Source organism: Calliphora vicina, chromosome 1, assembly GCF_958450345.1.
Source record: "Calliphora vicina chromosome 1, idCalVici1.1, whole genome shotgun sequence".
Taxonomy (NCBI): Eukaryota; Metazoa; Arthropoda; class Insecta; order Diptera; family Calliphoridae; genus Calliphora; species Calliphora vicina.
In genome coordinates this window covers 162,745,931-162,763,507 of record NC_088780.1, presented here as the reverse complement: position 1 = coordinate 162,763,507, position 17,577 = coordinate 162,745,931, and the positions used below count along the sequence as shown (strand labels likewise).

At 29.9% G+C, this 17,577-nt stretch overlaps 1 protein-coding gene across 1 annotated transcript in view; it reads right to left on the bottom strand.

The window, feature by feature from the left end:
* Syn (synapsin) overlaps positions 1-10,199 on the bottom strand; it is a 54,337-nt gene extending 44,138 nt beyond the window's left edge. The window contains 5 exon segments of the mRNA XM_065516472.1: positions 23-127; positions 193-336; positions 3,531-3,602; positions 3,782-3,942; positions 9,677-10,199. Coding sequence (XP_065372544.1) covers positions 23-127; positions 193-336; positions 3,531-3,602; positions 3,782-3,942; positions 9,677-9,932 — 738 coding nt within the window. The 5' untranslated portion in view covers positions 9,933-10,199.
* Positions 10,200-17,577: the final 7,378 nt, after the last annotated feature.

Below are 17,577 nucleotides of genomic sequence, written 5' to 3'. Positions count from 1 at the left end.
AAAATTATTGTTAAAAACTTACCAAATATTTGGCCGAGGGAAAGAAGGATTGTTCGATAAGTGGAAAGGCATCCTTGCCCATGCGACGTTGCAGTTGTTGCAAGTGTGCGAAAACCCAGGGTTTATCCTGAAATTATTTTTTTGTTATACATTTTTAAAACTGAATATTTCCACGGTTTTTTGTTTCTTTACCTGGAATTGATAGATGGAATGTAATGAATTAATGCTGGGCACTCCACCATATTTCAAGCCCAAAATTGTAGAACGATAATCATTGGAGCCATCCCGTGGTGGTTGACGTATGAGCACAAAATCTGGTCGGAACATGCGAGGAATCTGTGAATAAGTTATAAATTGAATTAGTAAGGTAAGTTTAAAATATAATTGTAATTTAAATAGACGGTTTGTGAACTAAAAAAACTTGAAACTTCCAGTTCCTTTTTATACTTGTGTACAAATACAAACACAAATTACTGTGGGGTGTAGTTCAATAGAAAGTCGTTTTAAACATAATTGTTTGTATACGAATTTTCGAAAAAAATAATCAATTGTTCGATTTTTATGCACAAATTTTAAATTCATAAAGTTTTTAAGAAATATCCCAATTTAATAAATTAGTATTTTAGTACTAATACTAGATATTTGATTTAGTAACATTTTAACCCTAATTTAAAAAAGTAATATTTTTAGTACTATTTTAAAATTCTATAATTTGCTACAAAATTTAAAAAAATTTTCGGAAAAGTAATTTTTAATAAATTTTTTGGTATAAAAAAGTAATATAAATGATATAAAAATGTTTAAGAAAGTGGTGTAGCACATTTTGAGAACAATTGAAAAAAGTAGTATTTTCAAAACTTAATTAATGAAATAGTTATTCATTTAATGAATATTGGTTCAACTAAGAAAATTAAAGAGGTTACGTATCACTTTAAACCAAATTAAAAAAGTAGTATTTTTAGTACTATTTTGAAAACATAAAATTTTAATTAAAAATAATAAACTTTTTTGATTAAATTTTTAAAAATAAACTGTTATTGTAACATTTAGAACCAATTTAAAAAAGTAGTATTTTTACTACTATTTTAAAAATCTTTAATGTCAAGCAAACTTTAATAATTATTCACTTTTTTGATATAAATAAGTAAAAACAAGTGATCAAGCAGCATTTAAAAAAAAGTAGTATTTTTAATACCATTTTTAAATTGTAAAATTTGAACTAAAAATAACATTTAATAAACTTTTTTGATTCAAATAAGAAAAATAAACTGATGTAGTTAAATTTTGAAACAATTTAAAAAAGTAGTATTTTTTGTACTATTTTAAAAATCTATAATTTCAGGGAAAATATAACAATTATTGGTTTTTTTGATATAACGATTTTTACTTCTTTATATCAAAAAAAATTTTAATACCATTTTTAAATTGTAAAATTTGAACTAAAAATAATATTTTCTAAACATTTTTGATTCAATTGAGAAAAATAAACTGATGTAGTAACATTTGAAACCAATTTAAAAAAGTAGTATTTTTAGTACTATTTTAAAAATCTATAATTTCAAGCAAATTTAACAATTATTCGCTTTTTTTTAATATAAAGAAGTTAAAACAAGTGATTAAGTAGTAACATTTTGACCTTTTCAAAAAAAGTATTTTTTTTAATGCTATTTTTCAAATGTAAAACTTGAAGTAAAAAGTAATCTTTAATAATCGTATTTGATTTAAATGATAAAAATAAACAGATTTACTAACATTTTAAAGCCATTTAAAAGTACTATTTTTAGTAATATCTTATAAATCTATAATTTCCATGTCATGTTTGGACATTAACAAGAAGTATCGTTTATGAAATGATAAGTAGTATTTTTAGTACTATTTTCAAAATTTAAAATTTTAACTAAAAAGTAATCTTAATAATCATTTTTAATTGAAATGTGAAAAAAATCTGATTTATTGACATTTTCAACCAATTTAAAATAGTAGTATTTTTAGTACTACAGTGCACTCGCGATATTATGAACTAATTAAAACCAGGCCAGTTCACTTTTGCAAGATTGCTCATATTTGCGAATGGCATCTAATTCCCATCTACAGCTAGGGAAATCCCCAAATAATTATGCAGTTGAATTAGAATTTAGCCACTACCCTGTTGATTTAGATTTCAACTCTGTGTAGATAGATAAAATACGTTAAAAAACAAAAATATGCTATTCATATTTAAAGCTTTTGCACACTAAGTTCATATTTTAGAGTAGCCAATGGAAGTAAAAAGTGTTCATATTATCGCGAGTGCACTTTATTTTAAAAATCTATAATTTCACAAAAAAAAAATACAATTATTCTCTTTTTTGGTATAAATAAGAAAAAACGTATTATGAGGTATCATTTGAATCATTCAAAAAAGTAGTATTATATATAATATAAATATATAATTTTAATTACTAGTTTAAAAATCCATAATTTTAAGCAAAATTTTACAATTATAAGTAAGTAAAGTCAAGTATATTAAGTATTGTTGGGACCATTTCAAAAAAGTTGTATTTTTAGTACTATTTCCAAAATGTAAAAATTTATCAATAATGTAGTTTTTAATAGTCTTCTTTGATTAAAATTAACTTATTTAGTAACATTTTAACCTCTTTTAAAAAAGTAGTATTGTTAGTAAAAATATAATTACCAAATAATTAAGTAAAATCAAGTGATTAAGGCCCTAATATAAAAAAACTAATTTTTAAAATTTTGATTTTGCTATCCACATAAATATCACTTTGGTGACGTGATTTACAAAATTAGGGCCTAAGTATCGTTTGGAACATTTCAAAAAAGTAGTATTTTAAGTACTTTTTTAAAAATTTTAAATATGAACTAAAAAGCTATTTTTATTAACGCTTTAAATGTGAAAAACAAAGCGATTTATTGACATTTTGAAATAATTTGAATAAGTAGTATTTTTAGTACCATTTGAAAAACTTATGATTTTAACAATATAGTCATGTATATAAAGTTTATTAGTTCAACTAAAATAAATAGAGATATTAAATATCAATTTAGCCCAATTAAAAAAGTAGTATTTTTAGTACTATTTTCAAAATATAAAATTTGAGCCAAAAACTCATGTTTTAAAACGCTTTTTTGATTTAAATGTGAGAAATAAACTGATTAAGTTACATTTTAAATCAATTTAAAAAGTAGTAGTTTTAATACTATTTTAAAAATCTATAATTTCGAAAATTATTAATTTTTTTTGATATAAAGTAGTAAATACAAGTTTCATTTGGACCATTTCAAAAAAAGGTAGTATTATTTGTACTTTTTATAAATGCAAACATTTTAATAAAAAATAATTCTGTTATAAAATGTAAAAGAAAGTTATATAGCTCAATTAAGTTTTTAAAAAAATGTAAATTTTTCAAAAGTCTATCATTACGACCTAACGATCATTACTACATTGTGTAACATTGTTTGCTACTAAACATCTAAACATTCCAAAGAATTATTGCTTAGTTTAATTTTCTAATATTTCAACTTACCCTTGAATCACCTCTATAAACTTCCATTGTGACCACAGGACCAGATTCTGCACTAGCATGCAAAGTGATATCCTTAAGGAAAAAACAAAACAAAAAACCCAATTAATATTTTGCAAAATCATTTCTTAAATTTAAACAAATATAAATTTATATTTAATATATGTAGCATGTAAAGGTAATTATAGAAAGTAAATAATTGTAATATTTTTTAAATCTGCCACAAATTTCCACTTGTTATTATAACAACTTACCCTAAATTCAGCTTGTTCGACACGTATGTCATAATCGCCATGCAAACGTTTGCCACGGAAATATTTCGACCAGTCTGTATTGTGGTCATCCAGTACCAACAAAGTAAAATATTTATCTTTGTTGAATGCCGGCGAACGTGTGGCACTTTGAACAGCGGCACCTTTTGTTTGATTTTTTTTCACAATTTTTTTGTTGTAGAAAAAAGAAAATTTCGTTAAACATTGATTTTTACATGAATGTGAAAAGAAGCTCTTTTTTTTGCGCGCATTCAAATGAAATTTAATTTGTATAATTTTTTTTGTAATAAAAAAAAAACTTCAACAGTTGTGTTCAAGATAATAGCAGTATTTTTTTTAGATATTATTTCTTTATAAAAAAAATTATGATGTGAATTGGTAATGAGAAATTTTGTAAAACAACTAAGTTAGAGAGAGAATAAATAGATTTTAAATCAGTGGTAGGCAAAACCAGAACATTTGGGAAATGTATTGTAATGCTGTATAAAATGAATTGTTTGATTGTGTTTTTGATGCACAATTTCCAATTTGTTTACATTTTGACAATTTTAAAGTGTTTCGTTTACATTCTTGTTAAATACATCTGAACTGTCGATCGCATTTGTCACTGGAGGCAAAACAAGCCGACCACTACGTTAAATAACCATTTATACTGGAATTCAAGTTGAAAGCAAGTGTAGTTCAAGCCTTGAATTATAGTTAAGCAATTGAAATACACTTTATATCAACAGCATTCTCCAGTAAACGGGAAACATAAATTCAAGCCATATGCTATTTGCATTCAAGTCAAATTCCAACAAAATGTTCAAGTGCATGAATTTTTGGAGCTTTCGTGATTATTAGGAACAGACAACTTAAGGAAATATGACAAGTTTGTCAGGAATGTTGACAATATAATGATCATAGTAAGTGAGGTTCAGGAAGGAACTAATTTATCGGAATAATCCGTTGTACAATATAAACTAGATGAATCTTAATCGTTCCTGCAGTCTAGTTCAGAAAATTAAATTCAGTTTGTATTAGATTTGAATTAATAAAAATTTAATCATTCTAATGAATGAATTAATTCCATTTGAATGAGTCTATCAGCCCAATTATGAATAAAAAATTCCCCGGGAGTTTTTTTCCATTGAATTTGAATGGGAAAATGAGAAAAGGGAATAAACTCCCGGGGAATTTTTATTCATAATTGGGCTGTATAGAATTTGCCTGACAATTTTATACCCTTCACCATGAATGACAAGGGTATAAATAAGTTTGTTATTCCGTTTATAACGGAAAGTTGTTGTCCGTATGTATGTTGAAATTAATATTCTGTAGCCCCTAAATAACATACATACATGATTCATACATCAATATATCCGCTATAGTCCCGGTTCGGCTGCTATTAAAAATCGAGAAAATTGGCCCACAAATGGCTGAGATATAAGCAAAAAGGCATGGCTATCTCGATTTTTTATCTATATCTGGATTACTAAGTTATTCATATAGAAAATATGGCTATCTAATGATAGATACTTCATAGACCTTTCCAACGACATATATATCGGGCCTAAAATAGGCCAAAATCGGGAAAATATTTTTTAGGAAATAATTTTGTTTAATAAAAAATATTTTCATAAATTGTTTTAAAGTATTCTTTGGTGAAGAGTATATACGATTCGGCACAGCTGAATAAAGCTCTCTTACTTGTTTAATTCCCAATTAATATATTAAAGAATTAAGATGAAATTTATATATTCAAATTTTAATCTTGGATAAACTTCTCGAAATTAATTACTCCATTTGATTATTAACCTATTAATTTAGAAGAATTTATATAATTGATTCCACCTACTAACAAAATTATGTTTAAATTAAAACGTTTTTAATTGAACATTTCTAAGAAATCTATAGATTTCAAAACAAAATCGTATATTTTATTTAAATAAAAATTCTTAGTTTGGTAACGTTGCCATACCGTTTTATCACAATAAACAATCAATTTTTTAATAGTCTCCGTTTTAGCATTACAAAATAGATTTAATGATGTGTTGAAAAAAATGCAATTACAATGATTGTGACAAAAAATATAGAAAAATATTTTAATTTTTTTTTTATAATCGTACGAGCATTTAAAATAAATTGTACGACAGCCCGCCACATTACCATAAAATGCAGATACATATTAATATTTATTAAGTTTTTTTATAGCTTTTGCTGCAGCAGTTATTAATATTTAGATAAATGTTTAAAATCGTGACAAAATCATTTTCGTTTTAGTAACAAAAACAATATATATTTTACATTTCAATTAATGATGCCCTACATATTAGAAGGGTATTAAGGTGGTTAGGGCAATTGGTTTGTGGCACTTATAGGGGATAATAGAAAATAATTAATTGAATACAATTAGTGATAGTAAAATGGCTTGATATGGCATATGTTTTTTTAAAAGGTTCTTAGAATATTTTCCAAATAATTAAGTATAGATTGAATATGATAACATGTCTTTCCAATATGAGATAATGATGCCAAACGATTCCTATAATGTACGGATAGTGTTTGGCGTCCTCATGAACAAAATTTTGTTATGAGGTATCAACCTCTGGCCATTGATATGTATGTTGTATTTACAAATGCCATTACAACACAAGCAAATTCCTATGATGTGTCATAAAAAATACGAATAGCTGCTGTTACTATTTTAAAATTCTGTAGCATGCCTTGAATGTTTGTTTACATCTGTCGCAACTTCAGCCTTTTTTGGCGGGAATTGAACCGGCAATTTCCGGATTGATAGACTAGCTCACTACCAACTAGGGTATTCGAATTATTCGATTTTTCTCTTGTTCGAATAAAACGAATAATTCGAATAAGAGATTTTAACTTGTTCGAATCATTCGATCACATGTTTAAAATTAATCGAATTATTCGAATAATTTAAATTTTTTTTAAAAAGTAAAGACTGAAGTTTTGATGTCGGTTTTTTAATATTTTATTGTTAAAGAATAACAAAAAATAACGTTAAAGTTAACAATTCAAGTATTAATAATGTTAAAAAACATTCGAAAACAAAGTCCATCAAAAATTATGAGCTAGTTGGACATGATTCTGAATTCAAATACAATATAAACGTATTAAGAACTTTGTTATGTCGTTCATTAATTCGGGTTTTAAATTGAGTAACTAATTCCTTAGTAAATTAATTATTCACTATTTCTAAATTATTTATAACAAATTGTATTATACATCAAGCTCTATCAACGTTGCCGAATCTTTGGGAATTACACAATAAAGGGAATCTGTCCAAAGTTTGATATTATTGTCATTGAACGTGGATAATTTGAAGTCAGACAGTGCATGATTGATGCATTTACAAATACGAAAAAGGATTATTACCAAGTTAAGCTGGGTTTCCGCATACACCGTAATCGGTGCCGATAACGAAAACTGAAATTGAAAAACGTTGGTGTTCGTCACCGTCTCATTTCGTTTCAGTTGGGTGCGTTGCGGTATAAAACAGAAACGAAAATATTTTTTAATTTTGGATGTCGCACATTAATTAGAATTTCATTATTTTTAACAAAATCTATTATTTATTTTATTCATTTTGATTTTCTTTAAATTTGAAATAAAAAAATAATTAAATTAATTTCGTTTCTACAGCACCGAAAACAACCTACTTGAAGTTGTTTTCGTTCCGGCCCCAAATGACAGGTTTTTCGTTACTGATCGGTGCCGTTTCGTTCCCAATTTTCGTTGCCGATTTCTGAAACGAACTTTTTTTCGGTGCAAATGTGTGGAATTTCATGTACATATAAGACGAATTCCATGCTTTTCTTGCAACAAAACGTTAGTTTGCAATATTTGTGATTACCATTCGTTTTATTAAATATTTTGCAACACTTACGTACGCGGTTAATAACATCACTTATATACATATATTTTAAGATCATGGCCTTCATCGATTTCAATGTAATCATTATAAATGTCATCCTCAATATCACTTTCGACGACCGTTTCAAAATCACATTCTCCGTCACATTCAACTCCACTTTAATCTATGTTAATACAGTACGGGCTCGATTTGCCCAACCGAAAGGAAATCGGGGTTGTTGCGATATTCGAAATGTTGCAATAAGCAACCACTATATACGCTATTATTTTTTATTCATTTTTTTAACAAAAACATGCAATTTAATTAACAAAAAGTAATTAATTCATTTATTAAACAAAACAAAGTAAAAATAAATGGTGTAAATAAATATAATATGTACTCGAATAAATAAAAAAATATTTTAATAAAAAATAACTGTAAATAAACAGCCAAAATTCTTTATGAGAGCAGTGTCGTGAAAGTATTTTTTAGGTGCTATATGATTTGGCAAATAGTTTTGAATTACGCTTCTGATTAAAAAAACAATCAGAATAAATAGAGAAGACAATAGAATAACTTCTGAATAATATTACATTTGACAAAAAAAAAAAATAAAGTTGCACTTATCGCGTCTGGTTTTTGAAAAAAGTTGCAGTTATAAAGACTGTAATGTTAAAAAATAGGCTGTTGCGCTAATCGGTCAGTTGCAATAATAGGTAGTTGCACAAATCGAGCCCGTACTGTATTTTGATTATTAATTGCGATTCTTCAAATATTTCGCCAGCTAAATAACAAATATTTTATTCCGTACCTTTTATTTTCATTGGTTCAAGTCCTAATTTAAACATTTTGAAAGATTTGTTTTTAGAATTGTAACTTCTTGCAGTAATATTTATATATTTATAGAAGGAGCTATCGGAACACTCATCTACAGTGACCGAAAGTCCCTTTGTCTTTAGTTATTTGTCGAATTTCAGAAACAATACAATTTTTGTGAGTCATTATTATGAAATATTAGGACATTATGACAATATGACATGATAGGAGACCTTGTGAATTAACCAAATATAAAATTATCTGACAATGACAACGAAATGTGTTCACACGATTGTCGGATATCTTACAATATTTTTATAAACTAGCAGTCCGACAATGATCTAACAAAGCTTTTTCTGACAATAATACCCGACAGAAATTGTAAATTCGCACCATTGTAAGACATTTTCTAAACATTTATCTGACAATATTGTTAGATCTGATAACTGTGTTAACAAAACTTAACATTTGAAATTAATTTTGTGTTACATTCATGTTATTTTACAGATTATTTTATGTAGACTTCAAGCACGACTACATTATAAATGATCGAATAAAGTTCAAAATACAGACTACATAGAATTTAATGCATTGTAGTTATTAAGAACTTAATGTTCAATAAATTTCCCTGGATTAAGAGATATTTTTTTTTATCATTTTTCGGGAATGAAGAAAGTCCTCGATATTGAAAATCCTAGGGAGAATTCCATAAGATGGTTTCAATGGAAGTTAATATTTATTCTAACAATTTTAGAATTATCTATAGTTCATTAATGAATTTATAAACATTAAACTAAAAACATACGAACCTGAATAAAGGCGAAAATTTTAGGAATTAAGGAACTCGTTGAATCTTTTAAGTTAATGAAACCAGGCAAGATTAAGCCAAAGTATTTTTATGTTAACTTATAGTTGGATATAAAAATGATAATAAGTATAAGTGATCTTTTAAAACAGATCATAAATTTAATAAATTTTTATTCATGAATTATAATTCTTTATAGATTCAAATTGTTTAAAATATTTCCTCTACTTTAGTTGTTTATTCCCCAAATTGAATTTCAAGTTTTAATATCGAGATTTTAATGAATGACTAGAAACTTTTCTGCTATTATGTTCAACACAACTGTTTTTATTTAAAGCATGCGAATCGGTTAAATTAATATTTAGTATTTAATACAAAAAACTAAAAGTGTATATACCCAATATCGAAGCGCCTTGGTCTCGTGCTGCCCCTGTCAAACTTTGAACACGTTGCAACAAGCTCTCACGTGACTTAGCTGGACTAGTGGGAGCACTTACGCCACGAGGTGGTACCGCTGCTCCAGTCGCTGCTGCTGTTGTCGCAGCCGCAGCAGTAGTAGCCGTATTTTTGCCAAAACTCAACGAGAAATCTGGCGCCGCACCCTGAGGCTGTGGTGGTATGGCCCCTGCTCCTGGGGGTTGTGGTGGTGGCATGGCTGGTGGTCCACCGCCAGCCGCAGCACCCACAGGTTTTGTCGGTTGTTCCTGTATGGGACGTGCCGCTGGCGGTAAGTCATTGGGATCGATATCATCGTGCTCGGAAGACAAATCTCCCGAGCTAAATCTATTTATATGGCGAATTAATTGTCGTTTGTAGCAGAGAGAGAGATTTAAATGTTTGTACAGGTGAAACGGGTGAACGAACGAGTGAATTCACGAGAGATAGATTTCAGACAAATGGGATGGGGAGAGAGAAAGATATAAAAAAAGGAAAACGAAAAAAGAGAGAAAAACAAGAACAAAACAAAGGAGAAATGGAAAACCATATGAAATTTTAAATTAGTGCTTTACAATTCAGCTGGTGGGTTGGTCAATTTTTTTATTTTTTTTTTTTTAATTTTAAACGTTTTTACCTTCTCTTCAGGAAATTAACATTGGAAGTAAAACTGCTTTTGAACGATGAGAAATTCAGGGTGCCGGTTTTAGTTTCCTTCTTTTTAAAGTGAATTTGAACACAAGAAAAACAAAACAAACAAAAAAAAAGAACAAACACAACAAAAGAAAGTAGACACGGTACAAAAACAAACCAGAAATTGGTTTTAATTTTTTTTTTCGGTCAAATCAAATGCATAAAACAGACGGAAGGAAAAGAGAAAACGAGACAGAAATAGAATAGATATAACGTTTTGTTTACTTTTCTTGTTGTTTGTAAGTAAATTTTTTAATTTTTTTAAAAAAAAAATTAGTGTGTGTAGTTTATTTATGATTTATAATTTATATTTTTTAATTAAATTATTTGCATTTTAATAATTTATTATAAGTGCAGTAGTTGCTTGCAAACAAATAAAACGGAAACGGAAATCAAACTCAAAATTCAAAGGAAAAATAAATAAAATTTGTTGTTTAAAAATAGAATAGTTTAGATTTAGTTGTGGCAAAAATAAGGAAAATCTTACAAATCATTTTTCCAAAAAGCGATTTGTATTCCTTGGTATACTTCAAATGAAAATTTACACCAGCAAAGATGGTAAAAATTATTAAAAATCGAAAGCTGCGACTTGATAGTAAAATTGAGTTTACTTTTCTTAGGCTTTCTTTAGGGGGAAAAGCTTTAAAATTTCATATGCTTTTCGTTTTTTGTAGTTAAATTAGTAAAATTTGTTTAGTTTTATTTTTGTTCAATTATGGTTTAATATAGTTTTTTAAAGGTAAAATAATGTCCAGTAATTATTGGAGTTATATATATAATGAATATGATGTTAGTAATGGTGGGGGTGAAATGTTTATTGGTAGTTGGTGGTGATAAGTTATCTATTTTGTTTTAGATTTTTTTTAAGTTTATTAAATAAGTTGTTAGCAAAGAGTCATTTTATATTAAATTTACTGAAATGTCTGCTTCTTATAAACAATAAGTGACAAAAAAACATGGAAAATCAAGGTTCCTTAACTATCGATGGTTTGAAGTAGTGATAGCTCTTCATGATCACTTTCAAAGAATGGACAACTCACGAGGATTACAACTTATATTATAATAAATCTGCAAGGCAAATCTTATAGTTTGGTTTTTAGTAGAATTCAATAATAGTGAACTTTTTCAAACGATTAATTTATATGATTTTGACGATTACGTCTCAAACACTCAAAAGCGGAGATAAGGATTGTCAAAATTTACATTTTATTACGGTTCAAAAACATGCAATATGTTGGAAAATCATGACTCATGTGACCTAAAGTCGTTTGATTTATTTTTTTGGCGTTACGTTTAGTCATTGGTTTATGCCAATAGTTCAACAAAGTTAGAAGAGTTTAGAAAGAATATTGATCCCGAAAATGACAACGTTCTAGATGATATGTGTGGAAGAGTCAATTTTCCGACCGATCTCTCAATTATTCGGTATTTTATTTATTTGAATACATATTTTCTAACTACTTATTGGAATAATTTTGTAACTGTCGATGTTGATTAACTCAACAAGGGTGTGCCAATCAGCTTGTTTTGAATTTAGTTATAATGATGAAACGAACAACACTTCTTAATAAGTGTTGTTCGTTTTAGGATGTCGTAAAAATAAGTTGTTGAGCCGGAAAATATTGAAAAATGTTAGAATTGTGTTGGATACAAAGTTTCACTTCAATAAGTGGTGATCGACGTACTTTTGTGGAAAAGTAATGCAAATCTGTCTCGAATACAATAATTCTAACTCTCAATGTCTCTCGACATCACTCTAAACATAATGCTGCCTTGGCTTGGCTTCAAATTACTTTGTTTTTTCACATATAACCAACCATGTAGTTCCATTCTTCCAACAGTTATTGGAACAATGGATTTTAATGATGCTCAGCATCATAATCATCATTTCTAATCTAAGCGCTGTAAGTTTAAGGCTAAAGATTATTAAGAGAACTTCGCAAGGAAGTTTATTATCACTTTAATCGTAATTGCTGGTGGTCAACGTGATCGCAAAACTTTTCGATGAACGTGATTGGAAAGTTGCCAGTGTTATAATGCAAACGACGCTTGATGATCTCTCGTCGTAGTCCGACAACAGTGGGTCAACCCTGAAAAGATAAGACACATCAAGTTCAAGAGTTTCTCACCACCAAAACTTCGAGGAGTGAAACTTACTCGACCTACTAAAGTGAAAAGTTAAGGAGAGTCCGAAAAATTTACTCAATCAACGATATAGGGAGAAGTTTGGGATTGAAACTGAATTGGATCTCTCTTCGTAGTTCGGCACCAGTGGGTCAACCCTGAGAAGATAAGACACATCAAGTTCAAGAGTTTCACAACACCAAAACTCCGAGGAGTGAAACTTACTCGAACTACTAAAGTGAAGTGTTAAGGAGAGACTGAAAAATGGACTCTATCAACACTATAGGGAAAAACAACATATCGCAATTGAAAGTAGAGAATTGGATATATCACTTGTAAAATCAATTTTAACTTACAGAAGAAGACACTGGCCAACGCTCAAATATGTTCCTCAATTGGCTTTCCCGTTGCCATAAGTAGTACGTTGATCTCCTGTATTGACATCATTGTACACTCAGGGAAATTTCTTGATGCAAACGGCCCTTGAAGTCCAAAACCAGGAAATAAACCCTGAATAGATAAGATACATCAAGTTCAAGAGTTTCACACCACAAATAGTTGGAAGAGTGGAACTTACTGGAGGTCCTAAACCGATGTATTAAGAAGAGACTTAAAATGGGCTCTGTCAACACTATAGGGTATTGGAAGTAGTGAATTGGAGCTATCAGTTGTGCAACCAATTCTAACTGGCCAACGCTCAAATATGTTAATCAATTGGCATTTACGGAGCCATAATAAGTACAGTGACCGGCTGCATTGACATCATCATAAATTGATCATCCATCAAAGAGTATGTATTGAGATTGGCAAGCAAAGGCTTATTCAGATTTTACGAGTCGGCTCTGCTCAGTCCAAGGGAAGCTGGCAATACCAAGATCGTATATGAACTTGGTTTCCGCACATGGATTCTTGGTGATCTGGTTCATTCAGACAACTGAAATCAACTTCTTTATAACAACATCATCGGATAGGGATGTCTGGAAGAGAATATGCAAATAGTCGACGGTTCTGGTGTCTACATAATGGAGATGGACACTAAGAGGTCTGCTAGTCTTTCGAATGAATATAATATCTTTCTGGCGAAAATCCTGTTGGATTTTAAAGCTTCAGAGCTCGTGTTGGAAAATGCCAACTGCTGGAATAAAAGGATAAAAGTTCTGGAGGGTCACAAGATCAAATCCAAACTGATATATGACTGCAAGAGATTCCTGGACAGGTTGGTTACCTATGAGATTGGAAGTGTGCAACGAATTGGTGAAATCACCACTCAGCCACTACCGCAGTGGTCTTTTGAAGAAATTTCAGCTCAGGATGAACCAATCATGGACGAGCAGAACAAACTGTAGAGTCACAAGGGCCTTAGGGCCCAGACTGAACATAGCAGGTACCAGACTGATACTGGACCTGGCTAGAAGTAGTATTAGCGTAATCATGGGTCATTAGCTAGTTAGAGCTATTTACGAGGAAGTGTCCTAAGTACTCTTCGGAACTTACTAACTAACTAATTGCTAATTTCAACTGAGATCGTTTTTCGTTTCGTATTAAACAAATAAAAACATTATTATATTTGTTTTGTTTTCTTTCTTCAGTTCTTCTGACAGTTCAAAACGTCAAAACAAACTGAAGGCAACGTTAGAAGACAAATATATAAAAACTCTTTATTAGAAATCCTTAATAAACTCCATAAAATCTTAAAAACAAAATAATCAATAACTTATTTAACATGTTTAAGCATTTAATAATAATTTTATAAAGTTCATTGCTGTAGTTGTTGCTGTAAAATTAACGCCCTTTAGACAGAGAAAATGGCGTTTTGGTTTTTGTGACAACTTCACCTTCTTAGTTTATAAAAAACATCCGGTATTCTTATTTAATTTCCGGTAACCTGTAGATTTTATTCACTTTAAACACAATAAACTAAAAGGTTTTTTTTTAAATATCAGTTTTCCAAAACAAAAATATAAGTCATTCATAAAATGTTACAAAAAAAAGTTAAAGTTAAACAGAAAAATATTTGTATATAAAAAAGTGCATTATGTTAAGCGGTATTATAATATAATATTAATAACAGGACAGTTTTTTTTTCTAGGTTGAAAATCCAATTTTCTGATATTCCATATTAAATTTATAACAAACTAAATAAGAATTAAGCAAATGACATACTACTTTAAATTTGAATTTAAGCTATTGTAGTTTTACTGTACAATTGTAAAAATTTTAAACAGCTGTATTTCCCACAGCTGGTTTTTACAGCAAAAAATTAAAAAAAAAACTGCCCCTAATTACATGTATGTATGGTAAGTAAGTAAATAAACTTCATTGAAAAACACAAAAAAAAAGTAAATCAAACCAAAATCACACAACACATAAAATGAACACGCACAGACATTTAACTTTGATTGCTGTGTTGTGTTAAAATGTGTTGAAAACTCAAACCCAAACCAAAAAAAAACAAAAAAAAACTTAAAACAAAAATGATTGAAAGGATTAAATGTTGTGTCTTACCGGCGGCGGGGCGCAAATTCGCCCACACCCAGCAGTTGCTATTGCACTTATATTGACCGTGAAAACGCGAGCTCACTTTTTTAGTGGCGCGCTGTAGTTATGTTTTTTTCTCGCTTTAAATCACTTGCTATTTCGTTGGGTGTTTTAAATGATCCAGTGCAACACAGCGGCCTAGTTTTTAATACGTAGCAGCAGCACTAGCACCAGTTCAGCACTTATTAAGTTTCACGCCAATCACTAATCCCAAATTTGCAAAACACAATCGCCTGTTGCTGTGTACGTTACTGAAATTGATTACAAAATTGAAAAATAAAATTAAATAAATTTATAACATTGAATGCGTATTTATTTATTTATGTAGTATGTATGTGGATTCGTTTTAATGCTAATGAAGTATTGACTGGCAAACACTCAAAGAAAACTATTAGTTTAACTTTGGATTTACAATTCACATTGTTAGGTAAATTGAAATCAGATTTTCATCTCTAAATTGTTTATTTAACAAATCAATATTAAATGACTAAAAACAGATCGCTTTTGGTTTCGGTTTTATTTCTGGTTTGACTAATTTATTAAATATTATTATATTATAGAAACAAAACCAGTTGATAATATTGGGTGTATGAAGGGTACATATTTGTAATTAATTCTCATTTAGTTACTGTTTTTTTTTTTTGCTTCGAAAATGTAAAATTGTATGCCAACACAGCGTCATATGCGGGATGTTTTGCTTTACTTCTTTAATTTGAAAACAAGTGCTCACCGAAGCTTATGGCGAATATGTTCCATCGGTTTAAACGTGCGAAAGATGGTTTGAGCGGTGCAGAATTGGTGAGTTTAATACGGAAGACAAATATTGCCCAGGCCAGCCAAACGAGTTTGAAGACCATAAATTGAAGGCATTACTCCATGAAGATTGTTGTAAAACTTAACAAGGGGTTGCAAAATCATTGGGAGCTACTCAAGCAGCTTTTTCAAAATATTTGCGATCAGCGGGATTCATTCAAAAGCAGTGAAATTGTGTACCATACGAATTGAACCCCTTTCACATTAGGCAATTAGTTGCACAAGTCTTCTGCGCAATTATTGTGTTTGTAGATATCAGAGGTAAGGTCGGGTTAAGAAGACATTTTTATACCCTACACCACCATAGTGGGGAGGGTATTATGCGTTTGTGCAGATGTTTGTAACGCCCAAAAATATTAGTCTAACACCCACCTTAAAGTATACCGATCGACTTAGAATCACTTTCTGAGTCGATTAAACGATGTCCGTCCGTCTGGTTGGCTGGCTGGCTGGCCATGTAAACCTTGTGCGCGGAGTACAGGTCGCAATTTTGAAGATATTTCGATCAAATTTGGTACATATTACTTTTTCGGCCCAAGGACCAAGCCTCTTGAAACTGGCTGAAATCGGTCCATTATTTCACATAGCCCCCATACAAATGTCCCCTCGATTAATGTTTAATTTATCTATGTATCTACACAAATTTCGCTCCAAATAAGTTTTATATATACAAAATTCATGTCACCAAATTTTGTTACGATCGGTCCATAATTAGTCATAGCTCCCATATTGACCCGCTTCCGAAAATCACTTTAACGTGCATAAATCGCTTAAAAATGTTGGTATACACACAAAATTCAACATAGTTAATGGTGATCGGTCCATAATTGGTCATAGCTCCCATATAATTCCCTCTTATAAATTATTGATATTTTAAAATAAAAATATTTTTACTCATTTACTTGGTGTGACCGACCATACTTTCTTACTTGGTTTTTTAAATTTGAGTACAGACTTGCTTAAACACGGCATGTTTTGAATATTAAAACCAGACTTGTACAACTAAATTACCTAGTGTGAAAGTGGTCTTGAAGCCGAGAGACCTTGATTTTGCATGTCCGAAATTATGCTTGAACGCTTTAAAAAAAAATTTTTGCACCGAATAATTATTTCCGATGAAAATCGGATCCATTACAATAACCCGAAGCGTAAGAAATCCTACATGAAGCCCGGCCAACCATCCGAATCGACACCAAAGCCAAATATCAATGGCTCTAAGGTAATGCTCTGTATTTGGTGGGATCAAAAAGATTCTATCTATTATGAACCTGTATGTACCTGGAACATCTACCGAATGTAACATATTCGTTTGAAGCGATCATTAGCCGAAAAACGCCCAGAATATGTGGTCAGACATGAAACTGTAATATTTGATCATGGCATCGCTCGGCCACATGTATCAATACCCGTTAAAAAGTATTTAGAATGAAGTGGTTGAGAAGTTTTGTTTCGATCGATGAAGAACGCTCTCTCTGGGATACGTTTTACTTTGGCCTCAAACGATGAGCAGTTCTTTTGGCTCGGAATCCATATGTTGCCAGAAAGATGGGGAAATACCGCTGGTTGTAGATTGGGTTAAATTAAATTAACTCAAAGAAGAAATATAGCTCATTAACAAATTTGTGGAAGACAGTTTATCCATTAACCCTTTGACGCATATGGGACACCGGTGTCCCAAACGTTTAACATTGGATA